General features: G+C 36.5%; 1 protein-coding gene across 6 annotated transcripts in view; it reads left to right on the top strand.

Annotated features, from left to right (window-relative positions):
* LOC123524421 (uncharacterized) overlaps positions 1 to 25,271 on the top strand; it is a 146,787-nt gene that overhangs the window by 30,934 nt on the left and 90,582 nt on the right. For all 6 annotated transcript variants that reach the window (XM_045302613.2, XM_045302612.2, XM_045302610.2 and 3 more), the window contains exons 6-8: positions 5,974 to 6,242; positions 8,361 to 8,688; positions 23,784 to 23,864. In XM_045302613.2, coding sequence (XP_045158548.2) covers positions 5,974 to 6,242; positions 8,361 to 8,688; positions 23,784 to 23,864 — 678 coding nt within the window. The remainder of the gene's footprint in view (positions 1 to 5,973; positions 6,243 to 8,360; positions 8,689 to 23,783; positions 23,865 to 25,271) is intronic.

Below are 25,271 nucleotides of genomic sequence, written 5' to 3'. Positions count from 1 at the left end.
TATCTAGGTCAAGTTTGAAATTGGGTCACTTGCCTTTAAAAACTAGGTCAGTAGGTCAAATAATGAAAAAACCTTGTGACCTCTCTAGAGGCCATACTTTTCATGGGATCTGTATGAAAGTTGGTCTGAATGTTCATCTTGATGATATCTAGGTCAAGTTTGAAACTGGGTCTACTGCGGTCAAAAACTTGGTCAGTTGGTCTAAAATTATTAAAATCTTTGGACCTCTCTAGAGGCCATATTTTTCAATGGATCTTCATGAAAATTGATCTGAATGTTCACCTTGATGATATCTAGGTCAGTTTCGAAATGGGTCACGTGCGGTCAAAAACTTGGCCAGTAGGTATAAAAATAGAAAAACCTTGTGACCTCTCTAGAGGCGATATTTTTATGAGATCTTGATGAAAATTAGTGAGAATGTTCACCTTGATGATATCTAGGTCAAGCTCAAAACAGGGTCACGTACCGTCGAAAACTAGGTCAAATAATAAGAAAACCTTGTGACCTCCCTAGGGACCATATTTTTCATGAAAATTGGTCAGAATTTTTATCTTGATAATATCTAGGTCAAGTTCAAAACTGGGTCACATGAGCTCAAAAACTAGGTCACTATGTCAAATAATAGAAAAAACAATGTCATACTCAAAACTGGGTCATGTGGGAAGAGGTGAGCGATTCAGGACCATCATGGTCCTCTTGTTCACATGACCCAGCTCACTTGTCACAAAGTGACAAGGTGAGCTTTTGTGATCGCGCGGTGTCCGTCGTCCGTCTGTCCGTGCGTGCGTGCGTGCGTCCGTAAACTTTTGCTTGTGACCACTCTAGAGGTCACATTTTTCATGGGAACTTTATGAAAATGGGTCAGAATGTTCATCTTGGTAAATTCTAGGTCAAGTTCGAAACTGGGTCACGTGCTGTCCAAAACTAGGTCAGTAGGTCTAAAAATAGAAAAACCTTGTGACCTCTCTAGAGGCCATAATTTTCAATGGATCTTCATGAAAATTGGTCAGAATGTTCACCTTGATGATATCTAGGTCAAGTTAGAAACTGGGTCACTAGCGGTTAAAATCTAGGTCAGTAGGTCTAAAAATAGAAAAACCTTGTGACTTCTCTAGAGGCCATATATTTCATAAAATCTTCATGAAAATTGGTCAGAAAGTTCACCTAGATGATATCTAGGTCAGGTTCGAAACTGGGTCATGTGCCTTCAAAAACTAGGTCAGGAGGTCTAAAAATAGAAAAACCTTGTGACCTCTCTAGAGGCCATATATTTCACAAGATCTTCATGAAAATTAGTCAGAATGTTCACCTTGATGATATCTAGGTCAAGTTTGAAACTGGGTCAAGTGCAGTCAAAAACTAGGTCAGTAAGTCAAATAAAAGAAAAACCTTATGACCTTCTAAGAGGCCATATATTTTCAAGATCTTCATGAAATTGGTCTGAATGTTCACTTGATATATCTAGTTCAAGTTTCGAAACTGGGTCACGTGCGTCAAAACTAGGTCAGTAGGTCAAATAAAAGAAAAACCTTATGACCTCTCTAAAGGCCATATTTTCCATGGGATCTGTATGAAAGTTGGTCTGAATGAACATCTTGATGATATCTAGGTCAAGTTCGAAAGTGGGTCATGTGCCATCAAAAACTAAGTCAGTAGGTCAAATAATAGAAAAACCTTGTGACCTCTCTAAAGGCCATATTTTTCAATGGATCTTCATGAAAGTTGGTCTGAATGTTCATCTTGATGATATCTAGGTCAGGGTAGAAACAGGGTCATGCGCATTAAAAACTAGGTCAGTAGGCCTAAAAATAGAAAAACATTGTGACCTCTTTAGAGGCCATACTTGTGAATTGATCTCCATAAAAATTGGTCAGAATGTTCATCTTGATGATATCTAGGTCAAGTTCGAAAGTGGTTCACGTGCCGTCAAAAAGTAGGTCAGTAGGTCAAATAATGAAAAAACGTTGTGACCTCTCTAGAGGCCATATTTTTCATGGGATCTGTATGAAAGTTGGTCTGAATGTTTATCTTGATGATATCTAGGTCAAGTTTGAAACTGGGTCAACTGCGATCAAAAACTAGGTCAGTAGGTCTTGAAATAGAAAAACCTTGTGACCTCTCTAGAGGCCATACCCTTGAATGGATCTTCAGGAAAATTGGTGAGAATGTTCACCTTGATGATATCTAGGTCAAGTTTGAAACTGGGTCACGTGCCTTAAAAAACTAGGTCAATAGGTCAAATAATAGAAAAACCTTGTGATCTCTCTAGAGACCATATTTTTGTCAATGGATCTTCATGAAAATTGGTCAGAATTTTTATCTTGATAATATCTAGGTCAAGTTCAAAACTTGGTCACATGAGCTCAAAAACTAGGTCACTATGTCAAATAATAGAAAAAACGACGTCATACTCAAAACTGGATCATGTGGGAAGAGGTGAGCGATTCAGGACCATCATGGTCCTCTTGTTTATGAAATTTGATCAGGATGATCTAGATGAAATCTAGGTCAAGTTTGAATATGGGTCATCTGGGGTCAAAAACTAGGTTACCTGGTCAAATCAAACCAGGGTTCCCACGCTTCTTGGAAAACTGGAAAAATCCTTGAAGTTTTCATTTCATTTTCAAGGGCAAAAAAAACCTGGGAAAAGTCTGGAATTTTGTTCTTTCTGTATGCTTACAATATTGCAAGTGTACATAAAAAGCAAACATATTTAAATAGAGAAACACCGGCATTGCTATCTCTGTTCTTGAAAAATTTGCGTCTTCAACTCTTCACATCAGTTGAGAATTTAGTAGTGTTACACCTACTTAGTCCATACGGAGTTGTCTTTCTTAGTAAAGTGTCTGGTGATTAACATGAAAGAAAAACGTGGCACACTTTGAAAAATGATTTCTTTCCTATAAAGAAGAGAAATTGGCAAAGCTAGTGTAAAATACAACTGTAAAAGTCTGAAAATTGACAATAAATCGGTATTGCGAGATGACTGCATTGTCCGTGCTTGTAATCTGACTGAAATACATATGACAAATTGCAGAACACCCTTAAAATTGAATCACAAGGTGAAGAGATGCTTATCAGCACAAGAAGTCAATCTAAAAAGCAACCTAATGACAATTTTGAAAAGTCCTGAACACTTGTTGAAAATCGAGTCCTGTTTTTTAGTTTAATTAAATTTACATGTGTTATACCCCCACTGATGAAGTTCAAAGGGGGTATATTGGAGTCTGTCCATTTATGTCTGTTCTAGCACCTTTTAAAAATCTTAGAAGCAGTGAAAGAATTTCACTTCTGACGGGACTTGAACCTACAATGTCAGGATCAGGTTCGGGCGCTCTACCTTTGAACCACGAGGCGCTCTATTAGTCCTTGAATTTTGTGAAAATGTCCTGGAAAAGTCCTTAAAAAAGTCCTTGAATTATTTCCACGGAAAAGAGTGGGAACCCTGTTAAACAGAACCTTGTGTATACAATAGGGGCTTCATTTTTCACTGGATATTCGTGAAATTTGAAAACTGTTTTTCTTGATCAAATCTAGGTCAAGTTTGAATATAGGTCATCTGAGGTCAAAAGCTAGGTCACTGTCAAATCAAGGAAAAACTTGATGTGTGCAATAGGGGCTCCATTTTTCATCTGTTGTGCTTGGAACTTGGTCAGAATGTTTGTCTCCATGAAATTTCAGATGATTTTTTTTCTGGGTCACATGGAGTCAAAACCTAGGTCAAATTGGAAAAAAAGCTTGTTTACACTGTAGGGGCCACATTTTTTATTAGATCTTCATAAAACTTAGTCAGAATGTTTGTTTTCAAATCTTGTATGATTTCGAATCTGGGTCAGTTGAGATCAAAACTAGGTCACTAGGTCAAATCTAAAGAAAAGCTTGTTTATACTCTAGAGGTCACTTTTGCTCCAATCTTCACTAAACTTTGTCAGAGTGTTTGTCTCCATTAAGTCCTGGATGAGTTCTAATCTGGGTCAGATGAGTTTGAAACTGGGTCATGTGGTGTCAAAAACTGGGTTGTTAGGTTAAACATGTTTACACTTACGGTGTGTTACTCAGATGAGCGACCATCTTGGTTTTATTTAATTTTTCAAACCTCCATGAATATTTATCAACATGTGAAGTTGTAACTCCCCACCTGTCACCACCCACATTCCAGATTTTTTACTTGGTTGTGCTCTTTTAAGGACATCTGTTCTTTTAAGTTCAAATGTAATGAAATTATTTGCTTCTAAGTAACATCTCAACTTTGTCGGATATATTTCTTTACCATTCCCAGTGTTTGAAATTCACGGTAGTCCGACAGCCCGTGGCTACCAAATTTCAGCTCGGGCTACCGATTTTCCACAGGTACAAGCCCGACTGGGCTACCGAATTTTCCTCATTTGTTTAAAAAACATGCTAATTAAACGAGTACTGCATCGTGATTTTCCAGACTGAGAAACGCTTATGAAAGTATTGGTTTTTGTACTCTTACGTGTTAACAATCAAACACAGTGTCAAAGACGTAACCGCAGCGCTAATTGGCTGAATACAAACACCTCTAGCATAACGGATAATTTGATAAGCTTTCACACTTCTCGCGAAAATCTCACAAGTACCTGCAGTAGGCATAGCTTAAATTATGCTATCAGCGTGTGTGTAAATGTGTATTCAGCACTCGGTATTACATCTTACAAATTGTCAACAGTCCGAGTTGCAGTAACTGGCGAGTGCGGATCCTAAAAAATCAGGCATAACAGTTTAGATTTCGTTTTGGCAAGGAGTGTCATGTCCGATGCTTTTGGACTCTGACGATGCTGATCTGGACTGGAGTATTTCGAGTTAAAATGTTTCAAAAACATGGCAGACATGTACTGTAATCTCTGTATGTCTTTTTTATTACTTCAAACATGCATAGAGATGTCTGTAAAACAAAATGTTATATGGTGCAAAAATTATGTATTTTAAGGTGTTAAAGTTCGGGCTATTAAATATGCTTTTTCTTTAAATTTTGCTTCCCTCGTCCTCTGATATAACCCCTTTGGGCATATATTGCTTCGCTCAGCGGAGCTGTTGTTTCATAATTTTATCTTTTTTTAGTGACAGGCTTTTTGAAAACACAAGCATTGACCTCCAGCAGGTCTGTTTAATTATAAATATTACATGACACTGAAAGGCTTTGAAATGGACACAGATTTTGTTACATTACAATAATAAACACATAAAGCTGTATTTGAACTGTATTCCAATAAAAAAACAACCTCTTTCATTCAGGAGTCAGGGATCGAATTTAACTTTTTTTCCAACTAGCAAATTTTTTTCCACTAGCAAAATGATGGGTTCCACTAGCAATTATTTAAAAGCTGTTTACGTGCTAAATTCAAGTTGTTTTGTTGTTGTTTGGTTTCATATAAAAGTTCACAGTCCGGACAGGCTTGGGACTTTCTGGTTTTGAAAGTACGATACAAACTAATGTACTCAATGATTCTTTGGACTTTTGGCTTGACGTTGATCTTTTAAGTTTTTCTCAGGTCACAGTTGGTAGTGTTGCTAGCATTTTCGAGCTCCGCGGGCTTTTTTGCACCAAGAAACATGTTATTTCCTCTCCATTTTCACAGAACTTTGCAAATTACAGACGTCCAAAATGAAAACAAATATTGCCTAGACGCTTACTTACATATCCGATAATTACTTTTGTATAAAGCGACAAGCGTCTAGAAGCAGTCACGTGATTATCGGTAAATTAACTGCCCGAAAGGAGTTTTTAAAGAGAAAAGGACAGTTTGAGCGAATTCCCCGGTTTTCGAACGTGATCGCAAAAATGTTCGAGTGCCATGATTTTCTACTCGCATTTTTTTATTCTTACTCGAATTTTGCGAGTTAGCGACCGTTAAATTCGATCCCTGGGAGTAGCAGGCGACAGTTGGTTCTGTTGTCTGGCCTCTTATCAGTGGATCTGACAGACTAATTTTGATTTTTGTATTTCCATAGGTGTGTCGTCCCCACAGGGATTCTGGTCCCCAGAGCACATAGTTCAGTTCACGGAAATGGTTGAGGAACAGTCGTTTGTAGCAACATTTAAAGCTGAACTTCGTGATCAGGGAAACCTCATGTACAAAGTAGAACTGGTTGACAAGAAAGGCACAAACATTAACCAGAAGTTTGGTACTATGACTGGAACAACCTGCCCTGAAACAGACAGTGGTCCTTCATCTAGATCTGTCTCAGCTTCTAAACTTGGACAGGCCATGAAAATCACTGTAAGTTTGCTGAATCATAGAATGAGATATATCTCTTTAAGAAATTGGTAGGTTTTTAACATTTTATCCTGTTTTCTCTGAACATTTCAGTTAGTGGTTGCTTCAAATACTTGACTAACAGATTTTATGTTGGCATTGTTTTTACTCTACTATATGTAAAATATTTTGGCTCACAGAGCACATAGTGCTTAGGCAGAAGCTAATGTAATCACGAAATGTCTGTCCACACTTTCCTTCTAAAGACATCTCTGAAACTGTGTTTTGGAAGTTGATGAAACTTGGCCTGGATGTTCCTTAAGTGGTCTTCTTCCAAAATTATTCTTATTGTTCTGCTTGGTTTGCACATAGGAGCTGTTAGAGCTAAAAGGAGCAGAATCTTCTAACATCTAAACTAGTCTGATTTGGAAATAGTATCAGTCATAAGCCTCTATCAGTATTGTGTAAATTATTTAGATTTGTCAAAAAAATATGGCCGCCAGAGGGTGTGCCCTGTCACTTTTCCCTTTATGTATTTAGTGGAAGTCGTATGAAACAGCCAGCCTAATTTTAAAACAACTTTACACAAATGGTCCTTGTGGGACCCTCTACCAAGATTCATCATCTTACTTTGATTTGTCAAAAGACATGCCCCCCAGAGGGAGTGGTCATTTTTCCTTATATGTATATATTGGAAACCTTAGATCTTCTTGTATGAAACTGCTGGCCCAATTTTAAAATAATTTCAGACAATGTTCCTTGTAGGGCTGTCATCGATAGAAACGATACCGATGTATCAACGATATTTTTTTGTTGATCGATTATTGATTCCCATTTTCAAAAATCGATATTTTACAGAGAGAAAAAACTATCCAGATAAACACTCAGACCCTCAAAAAACAACTTAAGGTTTCGATGGAGGCCTTGAGAAACAAAAATCAAACAACACCACATCATAGAAAGAAAGAGTTGTTTGACATGAAAATTGAACAGCATGTAAAACATGTATATTACTTTACGAAACAAGTATCAGTATACTGATATAAACATTGAATTCCGGAAAAGGGCTGCCAAAAGGGGCTCCACTTCCGGACAGTTAAACGCCTTTAAAAACTCACCATTTTCAAAGAACTGTTACACATGTTCGTTTTGATGCATTTGCAATAGCGTGCGAGTGGTGAAATTTCGCATTACAAGGTGGAACACAGTTTTCAGCAATTGTTTATCTTTATTTCTTTACAAATGGCATTCATTTTCAAAGGGAGACAACTGTTTTCGATTATTTTAAGTACAAATGGCATTCATTTTCAAAGGGAAACAACTTTTTCCGATTATTTTAAGTATCACTTATAGTGTATCTCTAATATTAGAGATTTAATATATTTACTAGTATTACAATACTAGTATTATACTAGTATTACTTACATGTGGAAGCCCAGGATGAAGTACTCCAAAGACTAAGTATTTTTAAGATTTCTTATGGTTGCCATTCTTCTGTGACAAGACCGTATGGTGGGGGTATGAGTCACTCCTGTGACAGTTCTAGTTTTTATTTATTTCTTTTATTTCATAAATACAAATACAACACAATCAAACAGGAATATGAAAAGTAGGCAGTAGAACTAAAAATAGCATTTACAGGAAGGTATTTAGTATGCATATGAACAAATAAGTTGTAAATCTAATTTAATAATCGATATATCGTCGATATTTGTCTTCTGATATGTCGGTATCGTCGATATGCCTAAGACCCAATCAATGACGGCCCTAGTTCCTTGTGTGATCACCTACCAGTAGTGTTCAAATTACTTTGGTTGATAAAAAAACATGGCCACAAGGTGGTATGGCTGTTTCCCTATGTACATATATTAGAAAATTTCTTGTCAGAAACAGCAGCCCCAACTTTTAAGATCACTTAAGGTCACTTCCCCCCCCCCCCCAAACAACCCCTCTCTATTTAGTAGAAACTTAGAAATGTTCTTGTTGCTGTCACTATTCCAAAATTTCAAAATAAGCTCAAACATTTTCCTTGCATATCTCTCTACCAAAATTGTTCAAGCAGCACAACTCGGGTAAGCAATCTAGGGCCATCTTGGCCCTCTTGTTTATTGGTCATGTAGCCTACGTCTGATTTTTATTCAGGTCACAGGTAGTGAAGATTCTGGTTGGGATGAAGGTGGAGACTCGGGCTTTGGGAACAAACCAAGATCTTTTGGTTCTAGCAGACAGCCTAGTGGAGGAAGTAGTGGATTTGGAGCAAGGTCCAGTGGATTTGGATCGAAGCAGAGCTCTTCTGGTGGGGACAGTGGCTGGGAAGAAAGTGGATCTGGGGGAGGATCTTCTGGATTTGGCAGCAAGAAACCTTTTGGAAGTAGCAGCAGTGGAGGGGGTGGATTTGGGAGTGGAGGTGGTGGTAGTGGCTTTGGGAAATCTACAGGATTTGGATCAAGTGGTGGATCTGACTTTGGAGGTAATAAAGCAAATTGATAACATAATTCAGCATGTGCTGTTTTGTTTGAGATTTCACTCAGCCAGACCAGGGTTGACCATTGACTTGTGAGTTTTTGTGATCGCTTGATGTTCGGCGTCTGTCTGTCTGTCAACATTTAGCTTGTGTATGCGATAGAGGCTGTATTCTTCAACTGATCTTCATGAAATTTTGTCAGTGATTGCCTTGATGAAATCTAGGCCAAGTTCGAAAATGGGCAATCTGGGATCAAAAACTAGGTCTCTAGGTCAAATCAAAGAAAAACCTTGTGTATGCGATGGAGGCTGTATTCTTCAACTGATCTTTGGTCAGAATGATAGCCTTGATGAAATTAAGGTCAAGTTTGAATATGGGTCATCTGGGATCAAAAACTAGGTCGTTAGGACAAATTAAAGAAAAACGTTCATGAAATTTGATCAGAATGATTACTTTGATCAAATCTAGGTCAAGTTTGAATGTAGGTCATCAAAAACGAGGTCAGATTGAAGAAAATACTTGTTTACACTTTAGAGACCACATTTTTGGTCCAATCTTAATGAAAGTTGGTCAGAATATTTGTTTCCATGAAATCACTAGGTCAAACATGTTTACACTGTTATGGTGTGTTTCTCAGGTGAGCAACCTAGGGCCATCTTGTTGAAAATATGCCTAGAAGGGCATGAAACACAATACGAATATTATTCAGCTTCATGGACCGTCATCAAATCTGGTCAGTAGCATAATTTTAAGATCCTCTACCACATTTGTTCTAATGGGGTGGGGGAGGGATTCGGCCCATTATAGGTGCAGCTAGAGTTAAAAGTAGGAAAATAATTAACTTTTTTTCATGAATTGTTTGATGGCTGTTCATCAAACTTGGTCTCTAGCATCTTTATCAGGTCCTATCCAAAGTTAGTTAAAATAAGATCCTTGTCCACTTTTAGGAGTCACTAGTGCCAAAAATAGAAAAATCTTTAATTACCTCTTCTCATAAACTGGTTTTTGGAATTCATGTAAATTGTTGGGTAGCAGCACTTTGGGGTCAAAAACTAGGTCACCAGGTCAAATCAAAGGAAAAGCTTGTTAACACTCTAGAGGTCACAATTTTGGCCCAATCTTAATGAAACTTGGTCAGAATGTTCATTGAATAAAATCTTGGACAAGTTTGATATTGGGTCATCTGGGGTCAAAAACTAGGTCACCAGGTCAAATCAAAGGAAAAGCTTGTTAACACTCTAGAGGTCACAATTTCAGGCTGTCTAGCGTCCCTAAAATTCCTACTTTTATCTATTTTTTTTCAATTTGGCTAAAATTCCTATTTTTTTAAAAAAATCAAAGGAAATTCCTAAAAAGGCCCTGTTTTTTCACAAAGATTCCTAATTTTTTTAACTTTTTTGCAATGATCAAAAAGAGAAAATGTTTTAAATGTTGTTTAAAAGTTCTAATTCAGAAAAAAACAGTTTAGCACAGTTCAAAGCAGTTTACCAGTGGATCCATGTGTTCAGCTTGTTATTGGTTGTGACTAGATGACAGAGATAGGATTTCTGAAGGTAAATTGTGATACTTGAAAGATCTATTTCCCAGTGAAGATTATCTGAGGGATATTTAGTGCTCCTTCACTGGAAGTGTAGCATACACATAGTGCAGAAGTAATACCTAGTTAATAGGTGTATATAGGTGTAGACATAATAAAAAATCAGGTCAAATTCTGATTATTTACTTGGCCTGTTCTTCATAATTATGTAATATGTGATCACAGTTCAGATTTATTCTTTATACATGTATGTATTGTTTGCAAGCTATACAAGTTCCTAGTCAAATATGTAACTGATGCCCATCAACATTTTTATTAGAATATTAGATGTATATTTTTCCCACTGCAATTTTTAGCTCATCTGATTTTTTGAAAAAAAATGATGAGTTATTGTCATCACTTGAGCGGTTGTCGGCGTCGGCGTCGGCGTCTGCGTCGGCGTTGCCTGGTTAAGTTTTATGTTTAGGTCAGCTTTTCTCCTAAACTATCAAAGCTATTGCTTTGAAACTTGGAATACTTGTTCACCATCATAAGCTGACCCTGTATAGCAAGAAACATAACTCCATCTTGCTTTTTGCAAGATTTATTGCCCCTTATGTACTTAGAAAATATCAGATTTCTTGGTTAAGTTTTATGTTTAGGTCAACTTTTCTCCTAAACTATCAAAGCTATTGCTTTAAAACTTGCAACACTTGTTCACCATCATAAGTTGACCCTGTACATCAAGAAACATAACTCTGTCCTGCTTTTTGCAAGATTTATTGCCCCTTTTGGACTTAGAAAATCAGTTTTCTTGGTTAAGTTTTATGTTTAGGTCAGCTTTTATCCTAAACTATCAAAGCTATTGCTTTAAAACTTGCAACACTTGTTCACCATCATAAGTTGACCCTGTATAGCAAGAAACATAACTCTGTCCTGCTTTTTGCAAGATTTATGGCCCCTTTTGGACTTAGAAAATAACAGATTTCTTGGTTAAGTTTTATGTTTAGGTCAAGTTTTTCTCTTAAACTATCAAAGCTATTGCTTTGAAACTTGCAACACTTGTTCACCATCATAAGCTGACCCTGTACAGCAAGCAACATAACTCCATCCTGCTTTTTGCAATAATTATTGCCCCTTTTGGACTTAGAAAATCATTTTCTTGGTTGAGTATTATGTTTAAGTCAACTTTTCTCATAAACTATCAAAGCTATTGCTTTAAAACTTGCAACAGTTTTTCACCATCATAAGTGGACACTGTACATCAAGAAACATAACTCTATCCTGCTTTTTGCAAGAATGATGGCCCTTTTTAGACTGAGAAAATCATGGGTAGGACAATATTTCTATTACACAAAAAAATCAGATGAGCGTCAGCACCCGCAAGGCGGTGCTCTTGTTTGAGCTGTCAATGCTTCAAATTAACAAATTGTTTATTGTGGAATGTGATAGCTGAAAAGGGTGAAGAGGAGACCATTCTTGAGATTTTTCTCACAATCATGCACTGATGTCAACAAATGTATGGCTTGGAAACAGTTTTTAGCTCATCTGATTTTTTGAAAAAAAATGATGAGTTATTGTCATCACTTGAGCGGTTGTCGGCGTCGGCGTCGGCGTTGGCGTTGCCTGGTTAAGTTTTATGTTTAGGTCAGCTTTTCTCCTAAACTATCAAAGCTATTGCTTTGAAACTTGGAATACTTGTTCACCATCATAAGCTGACCCTGTATAGCAAGAAACATAACTCCATCTTGCTTTTTGCAAGATTGATGGCCCCTTTTGTACTTAGAAAATATCAGATTTCTTGGTTAAGTTTTATGTTTAGGTCAACTTTTCTCCTAAACTATCAAAGCTATTGCTTTGAAACTTGGAATACTTGTTCACCATCATAAGCAGACCCTGTACATCAAGAAACATAACTCCATCTTGCTTTTTGCAAGAATTATTGCCCCTTTTGGACTTAGAAAATCAGTTTTCTTGGTTAAGTTTTATGTTTAGGTCAGCTTTTATCCTAAACTATCAAAGCTATTGCTTTAAAACTTGCAACACTTGTTCACCATCATAAGCTGACCCTGTACAGCAAGAAACATAACTCCATCCTGCTTTTTGCAAGATTTATGGCCCCTTTTGTTCTTAGAAAATATCAGATTTCTTGGTTAAGTTTTATGTTTAGGTCAACTTTTTCTCTTAAACTATCAAAGCTATTGCTTTGAAACTTGCAACACTTGTTCACCATCATAAGCTGACCATGTACAGCAAGCAACATAACTCCATCCTGCTTTTTGCAATAATTATTGCCCCTTTTGGACTTAGAAAATCATTTTCTTGGTTGAGTATTATGTTTAAGTCAACTTTTCTCATAAACTATCAAAGCTATTGCTTTAAAACTTGCAACAGTTTTTCACCATCATAAGTGGACACTGTACATCAAGAAACATAACTCTATCCTGCTTTTTGCAAGAATGATGGCCCTTTTTAGACTTAGAAAATCATGGGTAGGACAATATTTCTATTATACAAAAAAAATCAGATGAGCGTCAGCACCCGCAAGGCGGTGCTCTTGTTGTAAATTTGCTAATTTAATGACCTGTGCTAGTTTAATTTGTATTTTCTAAGGCCATTTCTTTTTAATAAATTGGTTTACAAAACCGGCGAGTGTTATTTTCCGAAAAGTAGAAAAAAAAATAAAATTGCAATTTCACTTTTTTTTAAAAACGTATTTTCCCGACCGAACCGAATGTGGGACGAAACGAAAAAAAAAAACGAATGTTTTTAAGTTCGAATCGACATTTATGACTGAATACACTATCTTGGACACATAATGCATACAACGATAAAAGCCGAGGTATTGTAGACTGGTTTTCATATCGGTAACATGATTCATAAATTTCGATTAAAAACACCTAAAGCAGTCATACACCATTAGGCCGGTCATATTACCACATATTTTGTCAAAAGGTTAAACAAATTCCAACATGAAATGTTTTTATTGTTTTATAATCTTTAAACATTAGAGCATTTTAGAAAAAAAGTCCTCAAAAAAAATCCCATTGGAAAATCTTAAAAAATGAGATTATAAAGGGCACCCTCTTTGCAATTCGATGATTCAGACGAATCAAGAGGTTCATTCATTAGGTAACATACATTAGTTTAAACCTATACATTGGTTTATTTCTTCACTCAGAGGCATTGGTTATATGAAATATCACATAAATTAAAGCTGATACTAAGCTTTGTTGTGACATTTACTAATAAATGCATTAATTTACACTATAGATTTACCCCAACCATCAATTTTATTTGTGTTGGATTTACCGCCGTTTTTAAACAGTATTTCAGTTATGTATCGGCAGGCAATTGACCTAACCAGTGTTCCTGGATTCTTTACCTGTGCAAACCTGTTATCATCAAGTAACTATCAACTTCCCCACATGAATCAGAGGTAGAGGATGAATGATTTCAGACACAATGTCTTTTATCAAATTGTCATGGAGAACATACGGCCCGCCCAAGGATCCAACTCACGACCCCGCGATCCGTAGATCGGTGCTCTTCCCAATGAGCTAAGCGGGCGGGTCCATCCTTCAATAAAATGTGAATGCAATATCTTTAAACTATTTCCTTGAAACTCGCACTAAATGTAATAAATATTATAATAACAACAGTATATTAAGAAACTTTAAGGAAAAGAATCCCAGATCAACAGTGACTGTATTATAGTATATATAGAACAGGTCACTACAGTAAAATGTTAAAACTGTTTTAAAATCAATACTAAACTACAATTTTATAAAGTTAGTATGTTGTTCTTAGTAATAAGACATGTTTCTTTAAAACATGTTAACTGTAATTCAGGAGTTCGAAAAACTTTTCATTGCTCTCTCAAGATTATGAAAGTCAGTTAAGTGTTAATGTCATGACATCTATAGCCATCCCAGTAGAGCAACCTCTGTGCCAAGGAACAAGTTTATCACCACGTCTGTACAATCCCAAGTCAAGAGGGTTTGTTTCCTTTCCAATCCATGTCTCTACTTTAATGGCAGTGCTCTCTAAAATTATGAAACTTTGCAGTTGCCTCTGTAGGAGTTAAGCTCTGTATCTTTACTACCGATGTGCTTGTTGCCTTCGTAATGAATTTTCTATACCTCAATGTGTTTAATGTTTCATTTGTTTTACCTTTGAACAAACATAATTATGAATGATACACTACCAGCTGTTTCAATGTCATCATGTTAAGAGTGTTTATTTACAAAGCTGCATGGGATCATTTAATAATTTAAGCTATTTGCTCACTTTCAGTGTTTTCAAAATAATGCATGGTTTTCAAAAATGCCTCTTTAGATGATTCTTTTGTTGGTCTACCTTTACTACGTTTTACAGTATTTTGAGGTGTTTGATGTTGAGTTGGAACTTGACATCCTGTTCTGAAATGCATGCTACACTTTTGATGATATCTTGCACCAACTGCTGTTAGATCATATACGGATTAGAGTCAACAGAAGACTTCGCTTCCAATTTTTCTTTATATTTGACTGAAATTTGGAAGTCATCATATGCCTTTTTGTCATTTTGTTTGGCATATGTACCACAGAACAGGCATTTGAAATGAAAAGAAGTCAGATGAATGTGTCCGTTTCGCTACGTTATAGAGGTACCGTTTGCATCTCCAAGTAGATTCGGGTGGCAGTAATTTTTCTACACTCATAGCACACAACTTCCTCAGGTCTAACATACATTTGTTCTCCTGCAATTTTATAAAAAGAGTAATAAACATAACGGTCAACTGATTTGACATTAAGATTAATAGGCGAGTAATATATAATCTATATTTATAAAAGGGTTGACACAAATAGACTCATTTTGGTCCCTTTTATAATTCATTCTTTTATGTACAAATATATTTCGTTGACTTCAAACCATTTGCCCCTCATCGATGTAGGTTCGAAACCTCTTTGGGGCGTAGAATTCTTCACGTGAGGAAGCCATCCAGCTGGCTTACGGAAGGTCGGTGGTTCTACCCAGGTGCCCGCTCGTGATGGAATTGTGCACGGAGGGGCACCTGGGGTCTTCCTCCACCATTAAAGCTGGAAAGTCGCCATATGACCTAAAATTGTGTCGGTGCGACGTTAAACCCAACAAAATAAATAAATAAATATGTACAAATATCAAAGATGTTTAGGTTTCAAAGGAGGAGATACAATGACACACAAGTATTGTGTAATGTTTTGATACAATAATACAGTGAAAAACCAGATGGCGATTTGAAAATACCTTTCTTTCAATACAGATACACTACACAATTGAATATTGAAATTAAAGATAAGCCAGGAAAAAGCATAAACTACAGAAATGCATGAATATAATATTAGAGTACCTTTATTCCTGGCTGAAGAAATTAACTATCTACACATCTTTTCACCCAATGTTGCTATTTTACGTTCGTCTTTCATGTCGCAAATAACACAAAGAAAGATTAGTGTTAAACTGTAAGATGTATCAACAAATTTTCACAAGAAAATTATATGCATTGGTATTGAAGTATTTAAAACAATTTTGTAAAAATCAAATGTTACAAATCCAAATAGCAAGGGTTTTACCTCATGATGAAATCCAGTAAACACCAGACAAATAGTATAGCAACACTTTGAACAGTAAAAAAACTTGTTTCTTCTAGTAGCACATATGCCACAGACAGCATAACGCAATCATAAATTTTGATCTGAATATAACAAGATTGATTCTATAACAATGACATATAAAATAGTCAGTATTTTTGAAAGAAATATACTTCTACTACTTAGATATACAAAATGGATGCATTTAATTTCGTTTCTACAAAATTAATAATTTTAAACATCTTTTTTTTACGACACAAACACGCTTCCGTATATCTATTTTCCATGCATAACCCATGTGCCTGATTTAACTTTACTAGACCTTTTTCAGAATAATCTACCGTTGACAATTCTAATACTGCTAACACTTACATTTCATACTGGTCTGTGTATTAGTACATGTTTTGAATAAAACACTTTGTCGTAGTGAACTTCGCGGAAACCCATAAAAATCAAACAGCCTTGATAACTATATAATTTAATATTGCATTCACGTAGTAACAGACATTTGACAGACTTCAGTCAATAAATATTTTTACTTACCATACACGATTCACTTGACAATAACCAGTATTCTTCGAACAGAGTGTGTTTTCAAAACAACTTGACAGCGAACTGCGATGTTTACTTCTTACCGGAAGTAGAGAAAAAATAGCACACGGTGCATGATAACGGACACTGGAAAATACTTTTTCCCCCAATAAATATGATGTGATATCTCAGTATCCTGTAGTGGTATTTTTGAGGACTTTTTTTCTGTGTGTTATCTTGTGTATCTATACTCATTCCATGCTAAATAGCTCATGTTGGATTTAGTTTGACCATATGTTTCATTATAACCGGCCTACATGGCAGCCCCCACGATGAGTGCGTGTTTTTTTGAGCTGACTTTTTGGGGTGCATTGTCTATTAAATCTGGACAAAACAAGTTTTTTTTGCGTGCCGACATTAGCGAACTAATAGGTACGGCTATCAGTCGGGTGATTCCAGACAACCTAATCGTTCGGGGAATCACAGCTAGCAGGACGAATAGTCTTGGACATTCAATGATATTAAAATGTTGGTATGTTTGAATTTTTATAATAACAGGAATGACAAGTAAATGGAAAGGATATTTAATGTTTTATTTATTCCTCTGATTTAAGTCAATTAATACAGAAAATATTGGTTTTCACACGCATGGTGGGCAAAAGTCTTTTTTTTTTTGTTTTTGTTTTTTTTTCGACCTACCAGTGGACATTTTTCCAAAAAAATCTTGTGAACCAAAAAATAAAAAAGTAGTGGCCTAAGTATATCAAGTACCTGATGTCCATGCTGAATGTTGTAAAACTATGTATTTGTTGGTAATAAGTGTGTTATAATTTCTGTACAAGTTAATCATAGTTATGAGTTTGTTGAACACTTGTCTTAGTTCACTCTCAATTTGTGTACTCTGATATGCACTGTTGCTGGCAATACACTGTACTCCAGTTGACAGCATTTCTTACCTTTTGGCATTGTTTCTTGTTTAAAAAATTAAAGAATAAAAAAATATGGTGTGGATTGTGATGGCTATAAGGGGAGAAGAGGAGGCCATAATAAAACTCTTCACAGTCCGACGTAGTAAGTGTATAGCTAGTGACACTGTGCTCTTTTTAATGTGTACTTTTAGTCAGAGTAGTTAATTCTCATTTCTGTTTATTTCCAGGATACAGCCAACAATAGCTGAAAACAGTGGAAAGCTGGTAGACGTCTTTTCTGTAAATAAAGCACTATTTGTGAGTTACTTTTATGTCAATCACATAAAGGTAAGCACATTACATGGTCTTTAAAGTCCATATTTTAATTTGAAAATTCCTAAATTTAGCCCTAAAATTTCCTTAAAATTGTACCAAATTCCTAATTTTAGCCCTATTTTTTTGTACAAATTGCCCTAAAATTAGCCCTAATTTTTTGTCAGGGTATGCTAGACAGCCTGCAATTTTGGCCCAGTCTTAATGAAACTTGGTCAGAATGTTCCCCTCAATAAAATCTTGGACGAGATCGATATTGGGTCATCTGGGGTCAAAAACTAGGTCACCAGGTCAAATCAAAGGAAAAGCTAGTTAATACTGTAGAGGCCACATTTATGACCTTATCTTAATGAAACTTGGTCAGAATGTTGATCTTGATGATCTATAGGTCAAGTTCAAATCTGGGCCAGGTGAGGTCACATTTATGACTGTATCTTCATGAAACTTAGAATGTTAATCTTAATGATCTTTACGTCATTTCGAATCTGGGTCATGTGGGGTCAAAAACTAGGTCACAGGGTCAGATCAAAGGAAAAGCTTGTTTACACTTTAGAGACCACATTTTTGGTTGACCATATCTGAATGAAACTTGGTCAGAATGTTGATCTTGATGATCTATAGGTCAAGTTCAAATCTTGGTCAGGTGGGGTCAAAAACTAGGTCACTAAATTAGAACAGAGGAAAAGCTTGTTAACACTCTAGAGGTCATAATTTTATCCCTATCGTAATGAAACTTGGTCAGAATCTTCCCCTCAATAAAATCTTGGATGAGTTCGATACTGGGTCATCTGGGATCAAAAAACTAGGTCACCAGGTCAGATCAAAGGAAAAGTTTGTTAACACACTAGAGGTCACAATTTTGGCCCAATCTTAATAAAACTTGGTCAGAATCTTCCCCTCCATAAAATCTTGGACGGGTTTGATATTGGGTCATCTGTGATCAAAATCTAGGTCACCAGGTCAAATCATAGTAAAAGCTTGCAAACACTGTAGAGGCCACATTTATGACTATATCTTCATGAATCTTGGTCAGAATGTTAATCTTAATGGTCTCAAGGTCCAGTTGAATCTGACATGTAGGATCAAAAACTAGTTCACCAGTTAAATCAAAGGAAAAAGCTAGTTAACACTGTAGAGGCCACATTTATGACCATATCTTAATGAAACTTGGTCAGAATGTTGATCTTGATGATCTATAGGTCAAGTTCAAATCTGGGCCAGGTGAGGTCACATTTATGACTGTATCTTCATGAAACTTAGAATGTTAATCTTGATGATCTTTACGTCATTTCGAATCTGGGTCATGTGGGGTCAAAAACTAGGTCACAGGGTCAAATCAAAGGAAAAGCTTGTTTACACTTTAGAGACCACATTTTTGGTTGACCATATCTGAATGAAACTTGGTCAGAATGTTATTCTTGATGATCTAGGTCAGGTGAGCGATACAGGGCCCTCATGGCCTTCTTGTTACATCGAATTTTGGATTATTTTTAGCTCGACTATTCAAGGAATAGTCTAGCTCACCCTGGCGTTGGCGTCGGCGTCACACCTTGGTTAAGTTTTTGCATGCAAGTACATACAGCTATCATTTAAAGGCATATAGCTTTGAAACTTATTTATTTTTTTCTATGTCAATTACCAACCCCACTGGGTCAAGTTCCATAACTCTAACATGTATTTTGAGCAAATTATGCCCCCTTTTGGACTTAGAAAATTTTGGTTAAAGTTTTACATGCAAGTTACTATCTCCAAAACTAATGCAGATATTGAATTGAAACTTCACATGTGTCTTCGGGGTTATAAAACTAGTTGATAGCACCAAGTCCCATAACTTTGACCTTCATTTTGGCCAAATTATGCCCCCTTTTGGACTTAGAAAATTCTGGTTAAAGTTTTGCGTGCAAGTACATACAGCTATTACTAAAAGGCATATAGATTTGAAACTTCTTTATTCTTTTTCTAGATCAATTACCTACCTCACTGGGTCAAGTCCCATAACTCTGACATGTATTTTGGCCAAATTATGCCCCCTTTTGGACTTAGAAAATCCTGGTTAAAGTTTTACATGCAAGTAACTATCTCCAAAACTACTTCAGATATTAAATTGAAACTTCACATGTGTCTTAGGGGTTATAAAACTAGTTGATAGCACCAAGTCCCATAACTCTGACTTGTATTTTGGGCAAATGGCAGCATTCGCTGAGTTATCTTCCCACATGATTTGATAGGTGTCGCTACGGGCGAATAGGTCCTATCATGCGTATACTCTCGGCTTTTATCATGGTTAAACTCTTTTTCTTAACCTTTCATGCATTTGACAGCTGAATAAAAAAGTAATTAAAGTATTTAAAAAAATCTAATCGTGTAATGTATCAATATAATCTATTTGGATAGCTGTTTCTTCTGTTTTTAACATAAAATTTAAAGCCCGGTAAAATTTTCATCATTTCAAAATGCAGGCTTGTAATATATAACTGAAATTATTATTGTAGCTTTAATTCAAGCGAGTCACATTTCCGTACAATTTATAAGCAAAGTGGGGCTAGCTATAATAGCTAGTTGAAAAATATTGCTAAATTTTACCCCTGAATGGAAGCTTTGTTTCAAATAGACAATGGTTTCTCTGGAAACATTTAGTTTGCATAAAATTGCCTATCCATTGGCTGCATACTGATTGTTACCATAAAAATGTACATGCCATGTGTCCTGTTAACTCTAGGGGGTTCAAGAATATGTCCTTGAAGCAGACTTAACACTTCCTGCTCCCACTTAGGTGTTAAATATAGGTCAGATGTTAATGTAATGTGTATAATAAGTTTTCTTAATACATTGCAATTTGAAATAATGTCTAATATGTCTCACATTTGTTTTTATTTTTAAAGCTTCACAGATTTGTGGTATGTGTATTATAAATCCTACGGGTGTTTTTATTAAATGTAGAGATTTATATTTTCACTTTATGTGGGCAAGTTGCTGTGAACTGAATTGACTGAAAATTAAAGAGGCAGCATCATAAAATTAAATTAACACGTGGTATGTCAACTTGTCAATAGAGGTCATTTATGCCTCATGGATGATATTTTCATGAAATATATGAGAAAACACCTATAATAAATTAATTGGGCTGATGGAAAATTGAAGGGACATCTTATCACAAGAGTATAATTATATTCTAACATTTTACAGTAATTATTATTATAATTTCTATATTATTCAAGATCTCATTGCATTAAACTGTGTATGCAGATCTTTCCGATTAATTTGTAACTTTAGGAATATATACTGTCTAGTATACTGATCCTTATTCTAAGAATATAGTCTGAATACTTGTACAATGATAAAATGACTTTCCAAGGAGGCATTTCAATATTGAAAAATACTTTAAAGCTAAATAAAAGTATTTATTGTCACAATTAACAAACATAACAATCATACAGTCCATATATAAACTGACACACAGAAAATGCACTTTAAAACAGTCCTTACAGCTAGCCTCACAGAGTATCAATAAATATAAATAAAGCTCTTTCCTCAATTGCTCAAGGGATAAACAGCTGAATTTTGATAACATAATCGGATATTTTCCAAATCTACTAATATAGTCTGAAGTGACAGCGACTATATAATGTAAATTATGTAAACAAAATTTTCTAGGACCTATTCGCATGTAGCGCCACCTATACGCGCACCTGTTTAATCAGGGGAATTAACTGACCGATATCGCCCATTATGCCCCCTTTTGGACTTAGAAAATCCTGGTTAAAGTTTTGCGTGCAAGTACATACAGCTATTACCAAAAGGCATATAGCTTTGAAACTTATTTATTCTTTTTCTAGGTCAATTACCAACCTCACTGGGTCAAGTTCCGTAACTCTGACATGTATTTTGAGCAAATTATGCCCCCTTTTGGACTTAGAAAATTTTGGTTAAAGTTTTACATGCAAGTTACTATCCCCAAAACTAATGCAGATATTGAATTGAAACTTAACATGTTTCTTCGGGGTTATAAAACTAGTTGATAGCATCAAGTCCCATTACTCTGATATGTCCCCTTTTGAACTTAAAACTCTTTTGATATTTAGCATTTTGGGTAATAATTTCCAGCTTCTGTGACAATATTTCGAAAAGTCGAGCTTGGCTGTCTTACGGACAGCTCTTGTTGTGCATTTTACTGTATTTTGATAACACAGAAGGTATTTGATTTAATCTTAAAAGAATTGTTCCAATTCATCACCCACATCACATGGCACAAGGGCCATACCTGTAGCACCAGTATTTCTTGAATTCTTCCCCTTTTTGCTTCAAATTTCAGGTTAAAGTTTTGATCTACAGCAGTTAGTCAAAAAATTTAGGAACATTGGTCAGTTAGCAAAATTCCAATGGAAAAGTAACTATAAGTACCTAATATCCTTACTGTTAGTTCTGAAAAATTCAGTGTTTACCTGCAGCTTGTAAAGTCTGGATATTTCCACTTCTAGTTTCAATGCACTAAAAGGCAGTGCTCCCATTTCAGTTGTAGTCAGTATTTACACATTTGAAAAAATGAAATGCTTCAGTGCATGTTCAGCTTGTGTTTGTACCATACACATTGAATTGCTGCTTTCTAATGGTTTATTATGTCTCCCCCAGGAGACATATTGTTTTTGCCCTGTCGTCCGTCCGTCCGTACGTCACACTTCATTTCCGAGGAATAACTGGAGAACCATTTGACCTAGAACCTTCAAACTTCATAGGGTACTAGGGCTGCTGGAGTAGACGACCCCTATTGTTTTTGGGGTCACTCTGTCAAAGGTCAAGGACACGGGGGCCTGAACATTGAAAACCATTTCCGATCAATAACTAGAGAACCACTTGACCAAGAATGTTGAAACTTCATAGGATGATTGGCCATGAAGAGTAGATGACCCCTATTGATTTTGGGGTCACTCTGTCAAAGGTCAAGGTCACAGGGGCCTGAACATTGAAAATCATTTCCGATCAGTAACTAGAGAACCACTTGACCCAGAATGTTGAAACTTCATAGGATGATTGGCCATGAAGAGTAGATGACCCCTATTGATTTTGGGGTCACTCCGTCAAAGGTCAAGGTCACAGGGGCCTGAACATTGAAAACCATTTCCGATCAAAAACTAGAGAACCACTTGACCCAGAATGTTGCAACTTCATAGGATGATTGGTCATGAAGAGTAGATGACCGCTATTGATTTTGGGGTCACTCCATCAAAGGTCAAGGTCACAGGAGTCTGAACATGGAAAACCATTTCCTATCAATAACTAGAGAACCACTTGACCCAGAATGTTGAAACTTCATAGGATGATTGTACATGCAAAATAGATGACCCCTATCGATTTTGGGGTCACTCCATTAAAGGTCAAGGTCACAGGGTCCTGAACATTGAAAACCATTTCCGGTCAGTAACTTGAGAACCACTTGACCAAGAATGATGAAACTTCATAGGATGATTGGTCATGCAGAGTAGATGACCCCTAACGATTTTAGGGTCACTCTGTTAAAGGTCAAGGCCACAGGGGCCTGAACATGGAAAACCATTTCCAATCAATAACTTGAGAACCTCTCGACCCAGAATGTTGAAACTTTATAGGATGATTGTTCATGCAGAGTAAATGACCCCTATTGTTTTTGGGGTCACTCCGTTAAAGGTCAGGGTCACAGAGGCCTGAACATTGATAACCAGTTCCTATCAATAACTTGAGAACCACTTGACCCAGAATGTTGAAACTTCATAGGATGATTGAACATGCAGAGTAGATGACCCCTATTGATTTTGGGGTCAGTCTATTAAAGGTCAAGGTCACAGTGGCCTGTTCATGTAAAATCATTTTTTGGAAATAACTTGAGATGATTGGACATGCAAAGTAGATGACCCCTATTTATTTTGAGGTCACTTGATCAAAGGTCAAGGTCACAGGAGCCTGAACAGTGACTTGAGAACCACTAGGCCAAGAGTGTTGAAATTTAGCGGGATGACTGGACATGCCAAGTAGATGATCCCTATTGCAGCCAACCATCAGTGTCTCTTTGACTTTCGCTCCTGACCCCTATTTTTCTTGCCTATAGGACTTTGCATTGGGGGAGACATGCGCTTTTTTACAAAAGCATTTTCTAGTTTAAGCTATGAAATGTTGCTAGACAGACACTTTTAACGCAAAGAGATGATATATACACTGTTGTCATTGTAGGTGGCGGTACTGGTAGTAAAGACTGCTTCAAGTGCGGGGAATCTGGACACTTTTCGAGGGAATGCCCAAATGCTGCAAAAGGTAAATTATGATTGGTTTGGAAGAATTTGTTAATACATGGAAAACAGAAATATGAATCTGTTCTTAAGCTGGAATTTATTCATGAGTCAACCCAGGGAGAAAATTTTGTTATATTGGAAATATACTTATGAAATGGGGAGTTCTGCAGAATATTTTCTCAGCAGTAAGTTACTGAGTATTGTGATCATGCCATGTCTAGAAATGCATCTTAACCAGGTTTTAAAAGAACTGATTATTAGATTAGCAAATGTAGGGCGGATGGTCAGGTGCATCAATTTTTGGTTTTGAAGCAATACTTCAGTTAGGATTGACAGATTGCAGTGAAAATTGATAAATATGTTGCTTGCATAGAGACAGTTTGTGACGGCATATGAGGTTGCTAGGGTGAAGGGTCACTGTAACTAAAAATAGAAAAAATGGTTTCTGTTCAGTTGTGTTATCTGACCCAAAGTCATTAAACCTCACAGAATTGTTACTGTGCACCTGGTGCTTGAATTGGGATCACGCATAGCCAGATCTTGAGTTATGGCCCTTGTCTTGATAAAAAGTATGAATTACAAGCAAAGTTGATGAATTGGTATCCCCCGCAAAAAAAATATGTCCGGCAAAAAGTTAAGGATGTTACTAAGAGGCAAATAATTATACCCCCACAAAACGAAGTTGGGGTGGGGGAGGGGGGTGTATATAGGAGTGAGGTTGGCGGTCGGTAGGACGGTCAGTTGGTTTTGCATGGTTTCCAGATGATAACTCAAAAAAGGCTTGACCAATTTAAATAGTTTTTGGTACACCGGTGTAACGTCAAAAATACAGGTCAATTTCGAAATTGGGGTCAGTAGGTCAAAGGTCAAGGTCACAGTGACCCTGAACAGTTGAACGGTTTCCGGATGGTAACTTGAGAACGCTTGGGCCTAGGATCATAAATTTTGGTACACGGGTGTAACATCATGAGATGTAGGTCAAGTTCAACTTTGAGGTCTGTAGGTCAAAGGTCAAGGTCACAGGGACTCAGAACAGTTAAATGGTTTCCGGATGATAACTCTAGAACGCTTGGGCCTAGGATCATAAATTTTGGTACACAGATATAACATCATGAAATGCAGGTCAAGTTCGACCTTGAGGTCTGTAGGTCAAAGATCAAGGTCACAGTGACTTGGAACAGTTAAATGGTTTTCAGATGATAACTTGAGAACGCTTGGGCCTAGGATCTTAAATTTTGGTACACAGCTGTAACATCATGAAATGTAGGTCAAGTTCGACTTTGAGGGCTGTAGGTCAAAGGTCAAGGTCACAGTGACTCGGAACAGTTAAATGGTTTCCGGATGATAACTTGAGAACGTTTGGGCCTAGGGTCATAAATTTTGGTACACAGGTGTAACATCATGAAATACAGGTCAAGTTCTACTTTGA

This window comes from Mercenaria mercenaria, chromosome 3, assembly GCF_021730395.1.
Source record: "Mercenaria mercenaria strain notata chromosome 3, MADL_Memer_1, whole genome shotgun sequence".
NCBI classification, from domain to species: Eukaryota; Metazoa; Mollusca; class Bivalvia; order Venerida; family Veneridae; genus Mercenaria; species Mercenaria mercenaria.
Note: the sequence above shows the minus strand (reverse complement) of the source record. Positions and strands in the feature narration are given on the sequence as shown.